This window comes from Oncorhynchus nerka, linkage group LG12 (assembly GCF_034236695.1).
Source record: "Oncorhynchus nerka isolate Pitt River linkage group LG12, Oner_Uvic_2.0, whole genome shotgun sequence".
Lineage (NCBI taxonomy): Eukaryota > Metazoa > Chordata > Actinopteri > Salmoniformes > Salmonidae > Oncorhynchus > Oncorhynchus nerka.
This window is the reverse complement of record NC_088407.1, coordinates 57,938,791-57,955,830: the sequence shown is the minus strand read 5'-3', so window position 1 is coordinate 57,955,830 and position 17,040 is coordinate 57,938,791. Positions and strand designations below refer to the sequence as shown.

Here is a 17,040-nt window from a genome sequence, read left to right as displayed (position 1 = left end):
TTTCAACAGTTACATAAAATAAAATAAAAATCGTTGTCCTTATCTTAATCATTCTAATGGCATACTTGAATAAAATAGGACTACAATTCGATGCAGAAGGCTTTCATTCCCCTTCACAAAGATTGAATGGTTATGGGTATGAATAAATAACTACTATAGCCTTCCGCCATCGCCCGCGTTCGCTCTTCTTTCAAACTATTGGCTTTGTATTTAACATTCAGCAAATAAGAGCTTCCGTCCCTCTTCGAATAGTCTATTGGCATAAGAAATGCTAAAATAAAAATGTCCAGCAAGCTATTCTTGTCTAGTTTTTCCTGCATTTGGACTCCCAAGAGTTAATGAGCGTTTTTAACGGTGCTACAGGTACTTGCGTATTGAGCAAGAGACAGATGCTGTAATTTAGAAGCGTATTATGTGTAACTCATCATAATTGGCCAAATATAAGGCTAATACTGCATTGAATTTATTACCTGAAAGGGGTAGGCTAGGATATAGATAGCGCTATCTCTCAATCTAGAACATTATTATTTATTTTGGATGCAATTTGAATGGAGTTGATGGAGAGGGAGTGACTGCGAGAGAGTGCTCGCGTGCACACGGATTTTAAAGCAACGATATTTGAGTGATAGGCTGTTTTAAAACTCTGCAGCTGCAATTACAAATAAAATAATATTTACAATTAAAAAACAAGGTCACCCTGAAAGCCAGATGGAGATAGGTAAATAAGACGCGCATTCTGTCTTTACATTACTCTAGCATAGGCTATGCTGCAGCAAATGTTAGTAAAAGTTGCGAGATGATAGGTCTACATGCATTGTGAAATGCGCTCCATTCTGAGATGGGCAGTCTGTCCCCACCCTGAGCGTTGATTCATCATGCAGAGGCAGTAGAGAAGCCACATTTAGACATCGCATATGATTTAACAGTTCCATTTCACGCCCTGCTGTTCACATAAATAATTTATTATAATTTACTGGTTTCTCGCAGTTATTTATCCCGGGAAAATCCCGGTATATCTCGGTAACCGGGTTCCTGCCATTAAAACCTAGTGCCTAATCATCATAGTGGTGGGCTGTTTAAGAGCTCTGTGAGAGAATATAAACTGAGTGGGAGAGAAGGTATTTCTCCCCTGCCAAGGGTCAGCACAGGATACGTCCCCACATTGTCCACATCCAGTGGTGTACAGCTATAATTCCTGGAAATGTTACCTATCTGTTGAAGGAGATTGAGAAGGGAAATTTCAAATTTGACCTGACATGTTGTGTGGCCTGAGCAGGGGAATTGTTTCAAACGGTGGGATATTGCTGTTGTGCTACCTGTCTGAGTGGATTACTCAGATGCAGCAGTAATGAAGCGGTAGGCCTCAGGTAAAGCGTCCCTTCAGGTAACAGATACTATCATAATGACCAAGTCTTCCTTTTTCTATGTAATTTATAGTCCAGCTGTTATTACGCAAGTGAGCCCTCAGCGATGAACACGTGGTTTGTTCTGTGTTTGCCCTGGCAAGTAACTCCAAAAGGCAGCTTGCTTTTACCAACAACGTGGCTTGCTCAAATAAGAAGGCAACTAACACTTTACAAGGTAGCATCTAGAAGTATTGTGCCAGGCATCAGATACTGAAATGCTCCTGGAAAAGCTCACAGTATCCCCACAGAAGGTTAAATTCCTCCAGATAAGCCATATGAAAATAAATGTCAGCTTTTATTCTGGACGTGATTCAGTCATACCAAAGAGGATGGGACCTATTGCCTGGCCTGGGCTGGTGTTGGCATGCACCCAGTTAATTAAAATCCCAGCCAGAACAGTTACATTAAGTAGAAACAAGTGGTTCTGTTTCTTATTTTGACCCAGCCCTCCCTCACATAGATCTCACCCTCCTATGAATTAGATTAAATAAGTTTCCATCAGAAACAAATGTCAGTCTAACAGACAGCTGATGTGTGTCCTGAAACAATATACTCAATGGAATGGGGAATGAGAAGGGATCTACAGTGGTTTGTTTAGCGTTGTTAGGATGTCATGGGCATATGGCCTCTTGTTTAGAACTTTTGGTGAGAAATTGATGTGTTTTGTAAATCTTTCTTCCAGTTCAACTCCCTTAAAATAGTATGTTCACCCCACCTTTCTTCTTGGTGGGAATGTATTGGTAAACATGGACCAAAGAGTTTGACCCAGACATCATGTTTGAGTACATTGTAGCTAGCAGAGAAGTGTGCTCCTGGACCCTACATTGTAATGTGGGGTAACCCACTGGCCCAGTAAATGTGTTGGCACAGCCTCCTGTGATGACCTGGACAATGCCTCACATGGTCCTGGGACACACAATCCCATAGGCTGACCCTTTGTGCGTTTGCTGTACATGCGTGATTTATCTGTAGGCACTGCACACATCATCTGCATGGGCGTCAGTGCTTCTACCGTGTGTTATTTGCCTGCATTGCTCTTGGCCCAGTTGATCCTGTAAGCCACCTAGTAAAGCCAGGCTGTTAGCTGGCCTAATGCTGCTGTTGTCGCTCATATCTTGTGCTCGCTACAGCTGAACTTTTTCAACAGGTTCACACTAAGCTGACTGATAGGGGTATAAGGAGAGGAGGAGTGATGCCAGAGTGATATGATTCTATTGTTCACCTGGCACCTGTAGGTCACCTGGATTCTTGATCTGTAGACGTTCTACTCTCACCCGGAGATTCCATGCATTCCTCGGTTCTAGACACACAACTCCCCTGAGCCCAGAGAATGGTAGCGCTTTGTACGGGTTTGTCAAAAGTTATCACAGCGATATTTCTTTCTAGTCCTTCTAAAGTTTGCACGATTTTGCCACACCTGGGCAGTGTCCTGCAATATTGTAGTCATACAGAAGTACAGGAGGAGTGCTGTACAGTATTTCAGCATGCCTTTCAATGTTATCTTACATACAGTTGATTAGCTGACTTTATACACTGAGTTTGGCATGACATACAGTTTCATAATGTGACGGTGTGTATGCATGGGTGTGGGTGACTGTACAGCATGAATAAACCTCTGAGCCTTGGATGAGCACATAAAGGCTGGGGAGAGCAGGAGAACCGGTTTTAGAGCCTGGATACTGTTTCTCTTTCCTCAGCTTATGGTGGGAATCAAACACACTGCCCTCCTCTGCATTGTTACATTGCCCCTGGCAGCTGCAGGAGTTTAACAGAACTTGCTGTGGTGTATGTGCTGGTCTTTCCTGCTTCGGTCTTATGGGAAGGCAAGGACCTCTGCCTTATCACTGTGTGTGAAATACCTGAATGTAACACCAGTCTGTCTGAAAGCAGTCACCATGACACTTCCCAACGTCACCTCTCCAAGGTCAGGTACAGGGGAAATGTATGCCTTGGCTCTTAATGACATGGGCTGAAACACTCCTTTGGACATTGAGCTAGAGATGTCCATTTATTTTATGTGCAACAGCTCAAGCACAGGCTGTCGCTTGTAGGATTTTGCTTCCTGCCTAGTGATTAACAATACAGATGAATGGGAAGAAGTTGTATGACAGCATGTAATAACATTTTCAATTAGAATAATTGGGAATATTAATCAGCACATCCTGATTTTTATTTATTTATATAAAGTGCCAGCATGCATGTCCTCTAGTCCTATTTATGTGTTGGATTCCATCACTCATTTCACTCTTTGTAAAAGTCTAATGCTTAGTCTAATCATTACCTGGTCAAGCCTCATGGCGTTCAGCAACCGTTACATAGCATTTATTGTAATGTAAATTACTCCCACCCTCCAGACTATTGTCATGTCAGGAAAAGCATTTGAAACTCTGCCAGCCCACAAAAGATGATGATGAATGCATGACAGAAGTTGAGTGATAAATGGGTTTTGTATCTTTTTGGATGACAGTATCTTTATACACGATTTCATGGCATGCTAGATGAATGGAACCATGCAGCTTTTGATCATGTCAGTCCCGCTTTGACAAAATGGTAGCTTAAAGTCAAGGTGGTTAAACTGGTAATAGTTTTCCCCTCCCTGAACATCATGTTCTTTTCATGCCCTCTCAAAGACTGAGGTAGTGATAAGCAGCATGTACATGTGCACACAGAGTGAGACCTGCACAGTGGAATCCACCTCGCACACCCACTGTGCTTATGCTGCTACGCCCATGGTACCGTACTGAGCTTGCTGCCTTCTGCAGGCGTTGTGCATGGTGGAGCAGTGGTCTCAAATCAGTTTTTGCTGGTCTTATATGCTCCCAGACTAGAGCTCCACACCATTTTCCAAAAGAACAGGTAATATACTGTACGTAATAACATCCATAGACCTTCAATACAGAAACAATTGTGCTTTTTTTATTTTCTAAATATAGCTAATATGAAGAGTTCTCCAAAAGCCAGACGTTCTTTACCGAACAGCTTGCCATAGGCTTCCATGATTTCTAGATATCCTAACACTTGTCTTTGAGGGCATACTGTCTACTGCCTGGAAAATTCTCCCTGCTGGTCTAGTAAAGTAGATTTTAAGCTCCTAATGTAGTGTGACCTGCCTGTCAGTAGGGGCCTACCAGAGCTGTGCCTTCCTGAAGTGTGCGTGCCCTAGCAGGTCTGACTCTGCATGTTTCAGTCTCTTTCATTCTCCATTCTTTTTAATGGGATTTTATCCAGAGCTTATCTTTAGCTAAACCCTTGCTGTGGTGCTGCCTGGCAGGAAAGTGGGATACAGAAGGTTCTGTCACTCCTGACCTTTTTAAGTGTTTTTAATTAGAGAACCACAGGGAAGTACTCTGTACACATGACTTCTGACCTTAATTGGTGTAATTACTGTGATTATTACATGTTTGCTGTGCTTGGCTGCTAATTCTGTGTGTGTGTACGTGCGCGGGTTACACGCGTTTGAGTGAAGTTTAATGTGTATGCTGTGCATGCGTGTGTACAGACATGTTTAAACTTGAGGGATCGTTCTGATCTGTAGTGTCTGAAGGTGAAATGGACTGGAACGAGGCAGGATTTGTAAGTACACTATACAGTGCATTCGGAAAGTATTCAGACCCCTTCCCCTTTTCCAAATTTTGTTACGTTACAGCCTTAATTTAACATTTGAGGAAACACAATATTTTATCCATCTACCCACAATACCCCATAATGACACAGCGAAAACAGGTTTTTAGATATTTTTACAAAAATAAAATATCCCTTATTTACTTAACTATTCAGACCCTTTGCTATGAGACTCGGTGCATCCTGTTTCCATTGATCATCCATGAGATGTCTACAACTTGATTGGAGTCCACCTGTGGTAAATTCAATTGATTGGACATGATTTGGAAAGACACACACCTGTCTATATAAGGTCCCATAGTTGACAGTGCATGTCAGAGCAGAAACCAAGCCGTGAGGTTGAAGGAATTGTCCATAGAGCTCCGAGAAAGGATTGTGTCGAGGCACAGATCTGGAGAAGGGTAATAAAACATTTCTGCAGCATTGATGGTCCCCAAGAACACAGTGGCCTCCATCAGTCTTAAATGGAAGAAGTTTAGAACTACCAAGACTCCTCCTAGAGCTGGCCACCCGGCCAAACTGAGCAAGGGCCTTGGTCAGGGAGGTGACCAAAAACCCGATGGACACTCTGACAGAGCTCCAGAGTTCCTATGTGGAGGTTAACGATCCTTCCAGAAGGACAACCATCTTTGCAGCACTCCACAAATCATACCTTTATGGTAGAGTGGCCAGACAGATGCCACTCTTCAGTAAAAGACGCATGGAAGCCCGCTTGGAGTTTGCCAAAAGGCACCAAAAGACTTTTAGACCATGAGAAATAGGATTCTCTGAACTGATGAAACCAATATTGAACTCTTTTGCCTGAATTCCAAGCATCACACCTGGAGGAAACTTGGCACCATCCCTACTGTGAAGCATGGTGGTGGCAGCATCATGCTGTGGGGATGTTTTTCAGCGGCAGGAACTTGGGAGACTAGTCGGGATCGAGGGAAAGATGAACGGAGCTAAGTACAGAGATCCTTGAAGAAAATCTGCTCCAGAGCACTCATGACCTCAGACTGGGGCGAAGGTTCACCTTCCAACAGGATAACGACCCTTAGCACACAGCCAAGACAACGCAGGAGTGTCCTTGACTGGCCCAGCCAGAGCCCTGACTTGAACCCAATCGAACATCTCCGGAGAGACCTGAAAATTGCTGTGCAGCGACTCTCCCCATACAACCTGACAGAGCTTGAGTGGATCTGCAGAGAAGAATGGGAGAAACGCCCCAAATACAGGTGTGCCAAGCTTGTAGTGTCATACCCAAGAAGACTTGAGGTTGTAACCTATTTTTACTTTGTCATTATGGGTTATTGCGAGTAGATTGATGGTAAAAAAACAAACAATTTAATCAATTTTATAATAAGGCTGTAACAAAAATGTGGAAGAAGTCGTGTGGTCTGAATACTTTCCGAATGCACTGTGTAGCCGTAGAAGCAATGACATATCCTCAGTGTGGTCATATTTGTGGCTGATTGGGGGTGTGGCTTTCAGTTAGTTATTTTTGGCCACCCATCCATTGAGTGAATTTCATTCCAGTTCATCTGAATGTCATTCCAGTACACTGCTTGCTCTGAGGGTGTTTAGATAAAAATAGAAATGTCATTTTCTTGTTGTTGCTTAATCTGATTGTGTGGGCCTGGCTCCCTAGTTGGTTGGCCCGGGCACTCCCCACCCGTGCCTACTTGGCTGAAGAAGGGTTTTAACAGATTGGGGTTGCGAGGTGGGGGTTTGTTACTACGCCGATAAATGACAATATCCATCTGGAACTTTGCCACTTAGGACATTTGCCACCTAGGACATTTGTGTGACTGAACCATCTCAAGGAGAACTGGAGTACCCCTGCTATAGTCCTACAACATATACATGGCTCCTAGCCTCCCACGCATAAGCCCACTTTCTGTCCCTGACACTAAAACTGAAACTAAATAATATAAAAACGAAATTGATAAAAACATTTCTAACTGAAACCAAATAAAAACAAGTAAATCAAGTCTGAAAATGAACTGAAACTAAACAATAAAAAATAATAACAACAAATAAAAACTAATAGAAAATCACAACTATAATAACATTGGTGTGCTCACTAAATGAAGTCTGTCATTTTTTTTTTACCCTTATTTAACTAGGCAAGTCAGTTAAGAACAAATTCTTATTTTCAATGATGGCCTAGGAACAGTGGGTTAACTGCCTTGTTCAGGGGCAGAACAACCTTGTCAGCTCGGGGATTCGATCTCGCAACCTTTCGGTTACTAGTCCAACGCTCTAACCAATAGGCTACCTGCCGCCCCATCAGAACCACCCTGATGACTGCGTTAGATCATGAGTAACAGGCATGAACTCATTCTACTGATTTCTCTCTTTAAATTGAGTCTTATTAGTTGAATAATCATGTCATTGACTTAATTCCTGAAAGACCTAGCAATATACCAATAGTCTGTATTATCAATTACTGATGTGACTAATGTAATGGCACATGGCTAAATGCTCAGTATGTGTCAAATGTACAATAATATCAGTCTAAAATCGTATGTTGTTTATTGAGACTGTAAACTGATCTTTGTCACAGCATTAATCTATTGGGAATCATGCATATTAGATTGGGTATCGTCACCGAAATTAGTTTGGGGGCTCACATGATTTCAACCCCCCCCCCATAAATCCTGCTGATGTTCTATTAGACTCAAGTGGGGTATTACTGTTATTAATATGAACATAATTATAATAGGCTCAAATAAGTACAGATGACATGACCCCCCCCCACACACACTATTAACTATCTCTGACTGTTGTATTCATCTTTAAATCTATTTGTCATTTTGGCTGCACCTACATTTCCTTTTTTCCCCTCATGTACCTGTTGTCCCTACCTACAAAGGCCTCTCTTATCTATGAATGACAATGTCATGTTAAATAAAAAAGCCATTGATGGCCCACGTGAGTCGTATTTCGTAAGAAGGTACCATTCATCCTGGTGAGATACCTGTAGCACTGATGTAAAGAGTTATAGCTACTGAGCATGACAATAACATGGCAATGTTTGCTTACTGCATCAGGAAGTAAATATACCACTTTCCCAGGTGCAGATTGAGGTTTGTGCATCACAGTAGAACACATTTTCAGACATACCCCTCGTGCGAATAAGGAATGTCAATTGTAGATTTGCTAAAGGTATGTGAAGTAATAAGATACTAGCCTCTCCACAACATTTGTATCAGCAGTAAATCACAGGGAATTATGTATTCAGTTGATTATTTTAATCCAGTGAGAGCCCATTGACTGTGTTGGTAGATAAAAGTAATTGGGGAACATGATTTCATTGTTTAACATTATTATATCGTGTAAGGCATAAGTGTTAACATTCTCTCCCAACAGGATCTATCTTGTTTGAATACTGAAACCTTCATACTGTCTAGCTCCTTTACTCCACCTTGTGGGGAATGTGTGTGGTGAGAATCGGACTTCACAAGGACCTTGTTCTTCAAGGATTCCTATAGATTTCCTCTCAGTTAAACCACATTAGTTGTCAGAAATGGCACAGTAGCTAGTCAGTATGATTAAATGGTTGCTTCAAGCAGATGAGAGCTTAGACTGTCTAACCACTATTTCCCTTTGTGTGTTTGAGCGATTGTGTCTGATCCCACCAGCATGGTCAGTGTCATAACAACGTTCTGACCAATCCAGGGTCAGCATGTCCACAAACAGAGAGCAGTGGGGATCAGTCGCTCAGGGACATAAGGAAGGGGGTGCTTATTCGAGGGATGGGTAGAATTAGGTTCCGGGGAATAGTGTGAGTTTGCGTTGTCTAGTGATGGAACCACTAGATCTGGGTGGTAATAACAAAAACAAGGGAGATATCTTCTATCTGGATCCACTGAATTATTTTGTCTGTATCGGATGATCTACCCTAAAACAAAATTAAACTCTGGAAAAACAAACTCACTGGGATAGTTTTGGACTCCTGTTTACTTTTGAAGGATAAGATCTGTTTTTTATACATTTTTGGGGTTTATATTACCATGGTATCTCAGAAGCTATGGTGGTGCTTTTGACTCTGAATGTTTACTGTCTGGCAGTGCCTTCGCTTTTCAACAGGAAAGGTGAGTTACAGTTTAGGCTAAAGCAATGGACTAAGTCCTGGATATTCTCAGACAGTTTTCATTTATGATACATACCTTGAATTCCCTTCTTGAAGTTTTATGGCCAAGCAAGTGTTGGCCATAAAACCTTTTCTAGGTCATTTCTAGGGGATAAGGGAAGGGTGGTTAACTGGTTCAATTGATATGAGTAAGACTGTAAAGGCGATCTGTAGTCATGAAATGTGTTAACTGTTAGCTGTTGGTGTGATACAGAGGCATTGCAAGCTCTAATGGACCATTCTATTTCATCTCTTCTGATGTTATTTGGTTGAATGTCTATCATTGAGAGCTTGTATTTCCTTACTTTGCTGGGATACTGTCACTGTTTCTGCAAAACACTTAATTCATCAATCATTCTGACTGAATTGACAGTTTGTGTGAACTTGTTATTACTAGGAGGATATGGTAAATGTGGTCAACGGTATATTTCCAGAGAAATAAAGAGATGGTGATGGTTATAGCAGTGATCATTGAGAGCACATGGTAGAACGGACTAATTCCAGCATGGTCCTCCTAGCCCAACAGAGCATGTACAGGACGTGGCTACATTTTAAAGCAGCTTTGTTTAACTAAAGATGATGGCTTAGCACGCGGCCACAGCTGCCCTGCACTTAACATTATCTCGCTGATCCTAGATGCCAGGACTAGAGGTCGCCCGATTTAATTGGAATGGCCGATTTAATTAGGGCCGATTTCAAGTTTTCATAACAATCGGAAATCGGTATTTTTGGACAGCGATTTGGCCGATTTTTAAACATTTTTTTATTATTATTATTTTTTAATTTTTTATTATTATTATTTTTTTTACACCTTTATTTAATTAGGCAAGTCAGTTAAGAACACATTCTTATTTTCAATGACGGCCTAGGAACGGTGGGTTAACTGCCTTGTTCAGGGGCAGAACGACAGATTTTTACCTTGTCAGCTCGGGGATTCAATCTCGCAACCTTACAGTTAACTAGTCCAACGCTCTACCCACCAGCTTTACATTGAACTCCACGAGGAGCCTGCCTGTTACGCGAATGCAGTAAGAAGCCAAGATAAGTTGCTAGCTAGCATTAAACTTACCTTATAAAAAACAATCAATCATAATCACTAGTTATAACTACACATGGTTGATGATATTACTAGTTTATCTAGCGTGTCCTGCATTGCATATAATCGATGCGGTGCGCATTCGCGAAAAAGGAATGTCTTTGCTCCAACGTGTACCTAACCATAAACATCAATGCCTTTCTTAAAATCAATACACAACTATATATTTTTAAACCTGCATATTTAGTTAATATTGCCTGCTAACATGAATTTCTTTGTCACTTCTCTTGCAACAGAGTCAGGGTATATGCAGCAGTTTGGGCCGCCTGGCTCGTTGCGAACTGTGTGAAGACTATTTCTTCCTAACAAAGACAGCCAACTTCGCCAAACGGGGGATGATTTAACAAAAGCGCATTTGCGGAAAAAAGCACAATCGTTGGACGAATTTACCTAACCATAAACACCAATGCCTTTCTTAAAATCAATACAAAGAAGTATATATTTTTAAACCTGCATATTTAGGTTAGCAGGCAATATTAACCAGGTGAAATTGTGTCACTTCTCTTGCGTTCATTGCACGTAGAGTCAGGGTATATGCAACAGTTTGGTCCGCCTGGCTCGTTGCAAACTAATTTGCCAGAATTTTACATAATTATGACATAACATTGAAGGTTGTGCAATGTAACAGGAATATTTAGACTTATGGATGCCACCCGTTAGATAAAATACGGAACGGTTCGGTATTTCACTGAAAGAATAAATGTCTTGTTCTCGATGATAGTTTCCAGATTCTACCATATTAAATGACCCAAGGCTCGTATTTCTGTGTGTTATGTTATAATTAAGTCTATGATTTGATAGAGCAGTCTGACTGAGCGATGGTAGGCACCAGCAGGCTCGTAAGCATTCATTCGAACAGCAATTTTGTGCGTTTTGCCAGCAGCTCTTTACAATGCTTCAAGCATTGCGCTGTTTATGACTTCGTCGATAGACTCCCGAGATTAGGCTGGTGTAACCGATGTGAAATGGCTAGCTAGTTAGCGGGGTGCGCGCTAATAGCGTTTCAAACGTCACTCGCTCTGAGACTTGGAGTAGTTGTTCCCCTTGTTCTGCATGGGTAACGATGCTTCGAGGGTGGCTGTTGTCGATGTGTTCCTGGTTCGAGCCACGGTAGGCGCGAGGAGAGGGACAAACTATACTGTTACACTGGCAATACTAAAGTGCCTATAAGAACATCCAATAGTCAAAGGTATATGCAATACAATGGTATTTGGACTAGAGAGAAATAGTCCTATAATTCCTATAATAACTACAACCTAAAGCTTCTTACCTGGGAATATTGAAGACTCATGTTAAAAGGAACCACCAGTTTTCATATGTTCTCATGTTCTTATCAAGGAACTTAAATGTTAGCTTTCTTACATGGCACTTTTACTTTCTTCTCCAACACTTTGTTTTTGCATTATTTAAATCAAATTGAACATGTTTCATTTACTTGAGGCTTAATTGATTTTATTGATGTCTTATATTAAGTTAAAATAAGTGTTCATTCAGTATTGTTGTAATTGTCTTTATTACAAATAAAATAAAATAAATAGTCTGATTTAATCGGTATCGGCTTTTTTTGGTCCTCCAATAATCGGTATCAGCGCTGAAAAATCATAATCGGTCGACCTCTAGTCAGGACTGCTGTTCTGGAATGGGTACTACTACTGTTCTCATGATAACCCTATGACACTGCTTCTCTGAATTATATGAGAGTAGGAATGTTTGTGGAATATACTGGCTGATTATCTCAATGAAGCCTGCTGGGACTTGTGGCTAATGTAGTTGATGAATACCATTTTAAATGTTGAGGACAATTACCCATTCTTTTGGGTTGTTGCATTGTCTTTATTGCACATAGCAGCCATTGTATAGTGAGTTATATAAAGATTGTTTTGGAACAGGATTGATAAGTAGAGACATCTGTTCACATTCAACCTTTGTGGATATAATTAATATCCAATCATTATGATACAATGTCGTTTTGTCATTGATATTGTGCATTTATTTACACACGCTGTAATGAAAATGCATGCATAGACATACACAGTATGTATATCCACTCACATTCTCTCTCCTCCCAGCAGTCCCAAAGCATGAGGATGGGACTCTCGTCCCTCCACACTTCCAGGAGAATGTGTTCATCGAAGGCAGCCGGCCTAAGTACCTGGAGGACCTGCACACTGAGGCCCTAGAGGGACTCAAACTGCAGCAGCAGGAAGGTACTAAACACCCTGAAAATCCCTCCAAATACTGACGCTAACTCCATCACCTACCCCTGATTAGATTAACTAATTAAGTACATTTAATGTGGCTGCTCTTTTTGAAAAATGTTTACCTTTATTTCAGAAACCAATAATTGGGTGGATTACCAGGATGACCAAAGCGTCACAGTAAGTTTCCCATTCTACATTTTAATCACGGTGCTACATCAAATCACTAAACATTATCCTGTTACAAGTTCACACCAAACCTGCTATAATTAAGCGTATACTAATGGTTTACTGTTGAACTTTCTGGGGTTCCTATAGTCGACAGTGACCCGGCTGCCAGACGACACTGAGAGTGACAGTGAGAGGAGAGACTATCTGTCAGACAGCACCATAGCAGACACAGCGTCACAGGTCTCAACACGATCCACTGTCTCCACACGGTCCTCACGGTCAGGACTGACCCGCCAAGGTAACCTGACATGACCATAGCCAGAGAATGATTCATACTGGAACCACTGTAACACCTTGTCCAACCAGTGATTGTATGGAGTGAAAGTGCCTGTTGGTAATTTTGACCTAATATTTCTCTCCTGCTTTTTGTTTCCTTCCCCAGCATCAACCTTCAGGCCCCTGAAGCCAGAGAAGGCCAAGGCCAGGAGGAGACACAGGAGAACCACAGTTATGGGGATACCACATCACGTCCAGAGGGAACTGGGTATGCTACTCATTATTTATGCCTTAAGTGGATTGAAATGTGTCAGTATAGGCCATTGTGAAGATGCCTGTGGATAATTGCACCTTTAACACAAGCACATACTTTTCTATTGGCTTGTGTAGCTGTATATGAACCTATCCTGATTTGTTCTGTTCCTCACTTAAGGGTTGGACAGAGCCTCATGTGCAGGTCGTCAGGTTATAGATGAGGGTGGGCTCCCTAACGGTGAGAGTCTGGACTTCTCCACCATCGATGGGCCTCACCTGGCTGGTTCCCAGGAGGGGGTGAGGAAGTACCTCCAGTCCGTAGAAGGCCTGCAGCCTGTCTGTGAGGACCAGATCCAGAAGGTCCCCTCCCGGGCCGGACACAGGGACGACCTGGCTCTCCTCCAGCACATGGGCCCCCAGCTGTCCGACCTGAATCGGCCCAAGTCCCTGGCTGTCCCCTGGATGACCACAACCTCTAGCCTGCTTCAGCTGCACCCCAGCCCTGTCATGTCCATGTCCCCCAGGCCACCTACATGTCTAAGATCATCCCAAACGCTGTGCTGCTACCCTCCATAGACGTGGTGGAGATCACCCGGAACCGTAGTCGGAGCAGCGTTCGTACTGTCAGTAAGAGCAGCCTGCTGCTGGCCAGCCCTGCCTCCTCCCGCGCCTCCTCCCGCGCCTCCTCCCGCGCCCCCTCCCACGCCTCTACCATGTCATCCGCCTCCCGCTACAACCCACCACACTTCTCTGACAGCTCTGGATGGAGCCACTCTGAGTCCTCTGAGACCCTGGTGTCTGACTCTTCCACAATCTCCTCCAACAGCACCACCAGACAGGGGGGCTCACAGGGGGGGGGTGGGGAGGGTTCATCCAGGGAGACGACCCTGGACAGCAAGAGTATCCACTCCTCTGTCAGTAAGGCCTCCTGGATCTCCGCCACCAACGGCAAAGGGAAAGCCAGAGGGGATGATGGCAAACAGCAGGGGCCCTTCGCCCGGAGCATGTCTGTGATGAAGTCCAAGAGGGCACCGGCCCCACCCAGCCGCTCCTACTCCCTACACAAGGACAACATGAAGAGGCACTCGCAAGACCTGATTAACAGCATGGTTACTGCCCCTCCCCAAAGCAGCCCATTCCAGGGAGGGGAGGTTTTCAGTGCTGGGGAAAGTAACAACAGTAGCCCTGGCTACACAGCAGACACCAGCTCTCTGGATGAGTCTTCAGGCTCTGTGACAGCCAGCCCCTTCAACACCCCACAGCAGGCAGCCAGGGAGAAGGTGAGGAACGATCAGCCAGGCTCCACAGGCTCCTCTCCCCAGAAACAGACCCCCCAGGAAAATGGCCTGAAGAATGTCTCTCCCTCCAGCGGCTACTCCAGCCACGGTGGCACGCCCACCCTCCTTTCCAAACAGACCCTTAACCCATCTCCAGGGAAAAAAAGAGGCATCCGAGCAATCATCTTCCCAATGGCACCATCGCCGGCAGCTTCAGCCCCATCACGTGTCATTCAGCCCCAGGCCTCTGACAGCAGCAAGACGCCTGAGCCAGTCGACACTGTAACTCCCTCACGTTCAGTCATGTCACTCAGAGAGCCGTTCAACATCCCGCCCCCACCCAAGGTGTCTGCCCCCTCTCCTCCTCCCCCGGAGGCATGGGCACACAACAAGCGCACCTTTGAACTGCTACTAGGTCCCCCGGCCCCCAACAACACGGATACGGTGGTGCGAAAGAACCCAAAGGATCGACGACAGCAGAGGCAGTCGCCATCCACATCAAGAGAGGGTTATGTTAAGAACGTGTCACCTGAGAGGAGAGATGAGGCAGGAGGTGTGCTGGAGGGGGTCACTGAGCCTCGAGCTAAAGAGCAGACAGGTCCAGCAGACCAGGAAAGGGTACTGTCTTCCATTGTGGAGACTAGTAATCCAGCAGCACATACGTTTGAGTCAGGAAAAGGTCAGGAGAGTGAAGTAGCACAGAAGGTTGAAGAGAGGGCCCAAGGAAGTCAGTTGGTGGTTGAAGAGAAGGTGCAGGGAAGTCAGTTGGTGGTTGAAGAGAAGGTGCAGGGAAGTCAGTTGGTGGTTGAAGAGAAGGTGCAGGGAAGTCAGTTGGTGGTTGAAGAGAAGGTGCAGGGAAGTCAGTTGGTGGTTGAAGAGAAGGTGCAGGGAAGTCAGTTGGTGGTTGAACCAGAGAGGGTCATTGTAAATCAGTTGATAGGTAAACTAGAGAAGGTCCAGACAAGTAATTTGGTAAATGGAAAATCAGTGAACGCCGCAGTAGCTCCAGTAAAGGGCCTAGGAAAAGTAAAGACAGAAATACAGACTACTACTCCTGCTGCAGCCAAAAAGACTGAATTCCAACCTAAAATGGATACGTCTTTGGTAAGCCCTGCTCTAGCACACATCTCCCCATCTCCGTCTCCTCCCCCAGCACACTATCCTCCCCTTCCCCCTTCCAAACAGACCCCACCTGTGGCCCCCTCAGACTCTATTCCTGCTCCAGAGCCGCCACTAGTCTCCACCACTGGGGAATCCTCCTGGCCCCCTCCGCCTTCTCCCATGGACTTGGCCACCCTTGGCAATGAGCTTGACCTGCCCATTCCCCCACCACCAAGGGTAGTTATGACAGAACTTGTGCCCCCTGTTTCATCTGTACTACAGGGAATCCCACCTCCACCCCAGGGTATCCCACCTCCACCTCCCCAAGAAGCCCCACCTCCACCAAAAGCTAAGTTTGGTCCTCCCTCCTACATCCCTCCACCTCCCCAAAGTATTCCACCCCCACCTCCACTGGAAAACATACAGCAGCACAGTCCAGTGACCACAGAGGGACAGAACCAAGAGAAGTCCCTCAGCAAGAGCTCTTTCTCTCCCACTCCCCCAGAGGAGAGCTCCACTCCCGTGGTAACCCCCACCCTTCTGCAGACGGTCAAGCTGAGGTCTGTCAATAATGGTGATCAGGATCAGGAAAAGGACCAGGGACAGGACTGGACAGGAGTCACTTTGAGGGCCAAAAAAAACAGTAACGGTGAGGCTCCCCAGAAGCCTATTCGAAGGTCTCTGTTCATGACATCTCCCCCTCCTACTGTCACATCCCCAACTACGACTGTTATCTCACAATCTCCCATAGCCCAACCCCCAGAGGCAGCCCCAGCCACAGAGGACACCCCACAGGCAGACCCAGAGCCTGCCATATTCCCAGAGGCAACCTCAGCCCCAGAGGTAGCCACAGCCTCCGCTCCAGAAGGAGCCACAACCCCAGAAACAACCCCAGAGGCAGCTTCAGAAACCCCTCCAGCCACAGTCCCAGCTGAGGCCCTAGGGGTAGCCACAGCCTTAGCTGAAGCCCCAGCCAAGCCCCAGCCCAGCATACTTAATTTACCCTTAAAGTCATCCATTGTCACCTCTCCTACGAGGAAGTCACCACCTGCCTCAGCCACCACCCCCTCCATGAGGATGCAGGAGGCCATCCGCTTGAGGACAGCATCCAGAAGTAAAGAGGGGCCTCCCTCTCGTCTCAGTCTGCACTCTCCAACAAGTCTTAAGTCTCCCTCCTCCACCGCCAGTTTCATCTTTGCCAAGAGCACAAAGAAGATTGTCATAGAGACCCCCTCATCCCCTGAGGCCCAGGCCAATCTCACAAAGAACCTGATAGCTGAGCTTTCATCTATGTCCAATCCAGCCAAGTCCATAGAAATACAGAAGGTGATGGTCAAGGTGCCTCCACCTGTGTCAAGGAAACCCAAGCCTAAGGTCAAAGAGACAGAGCCCAGTGTGGAGACTGAGCATGTGCAAACTGCGGGTCAGGAAGCATAGCCAGCAGACAGCACTGAGGGTAAGGGATCTGTGATTGTGACACAACCATACTTGCCTAATTTGTTACAGCTTTTGTCCATTTGCA

General features: G+C 44.7%; 1 protein-coding gene across 1 annotated transcript in view; it reads left to right on the top strand.

Moving 5' to 3' along the window:
* Positions 1-17,040, top strand: part of LOC115138432 (NHS-like protein 3) — a 37,278-nt gene that overhangs the window by 19,010 nt on the left and 1,228 nt on the right. Inside the window, 6 exon segments of the mRNA XM_029675272.2 lie at positions 12,313-12,447; positions 12,575-12,618; positions 12,757-12,907; positions 13,052-13,153; positions 13,319-13,654; positions 13,657-16,974. Coding sequence (XP_029531132.2) covers positions 12,313-12,447; positions 12,575-12,618; positions 12,757-12,907; positions 13,052-13,153; positions 13,319-13,654; positions 13,657-16,974 — 4,086 coding nt within the window.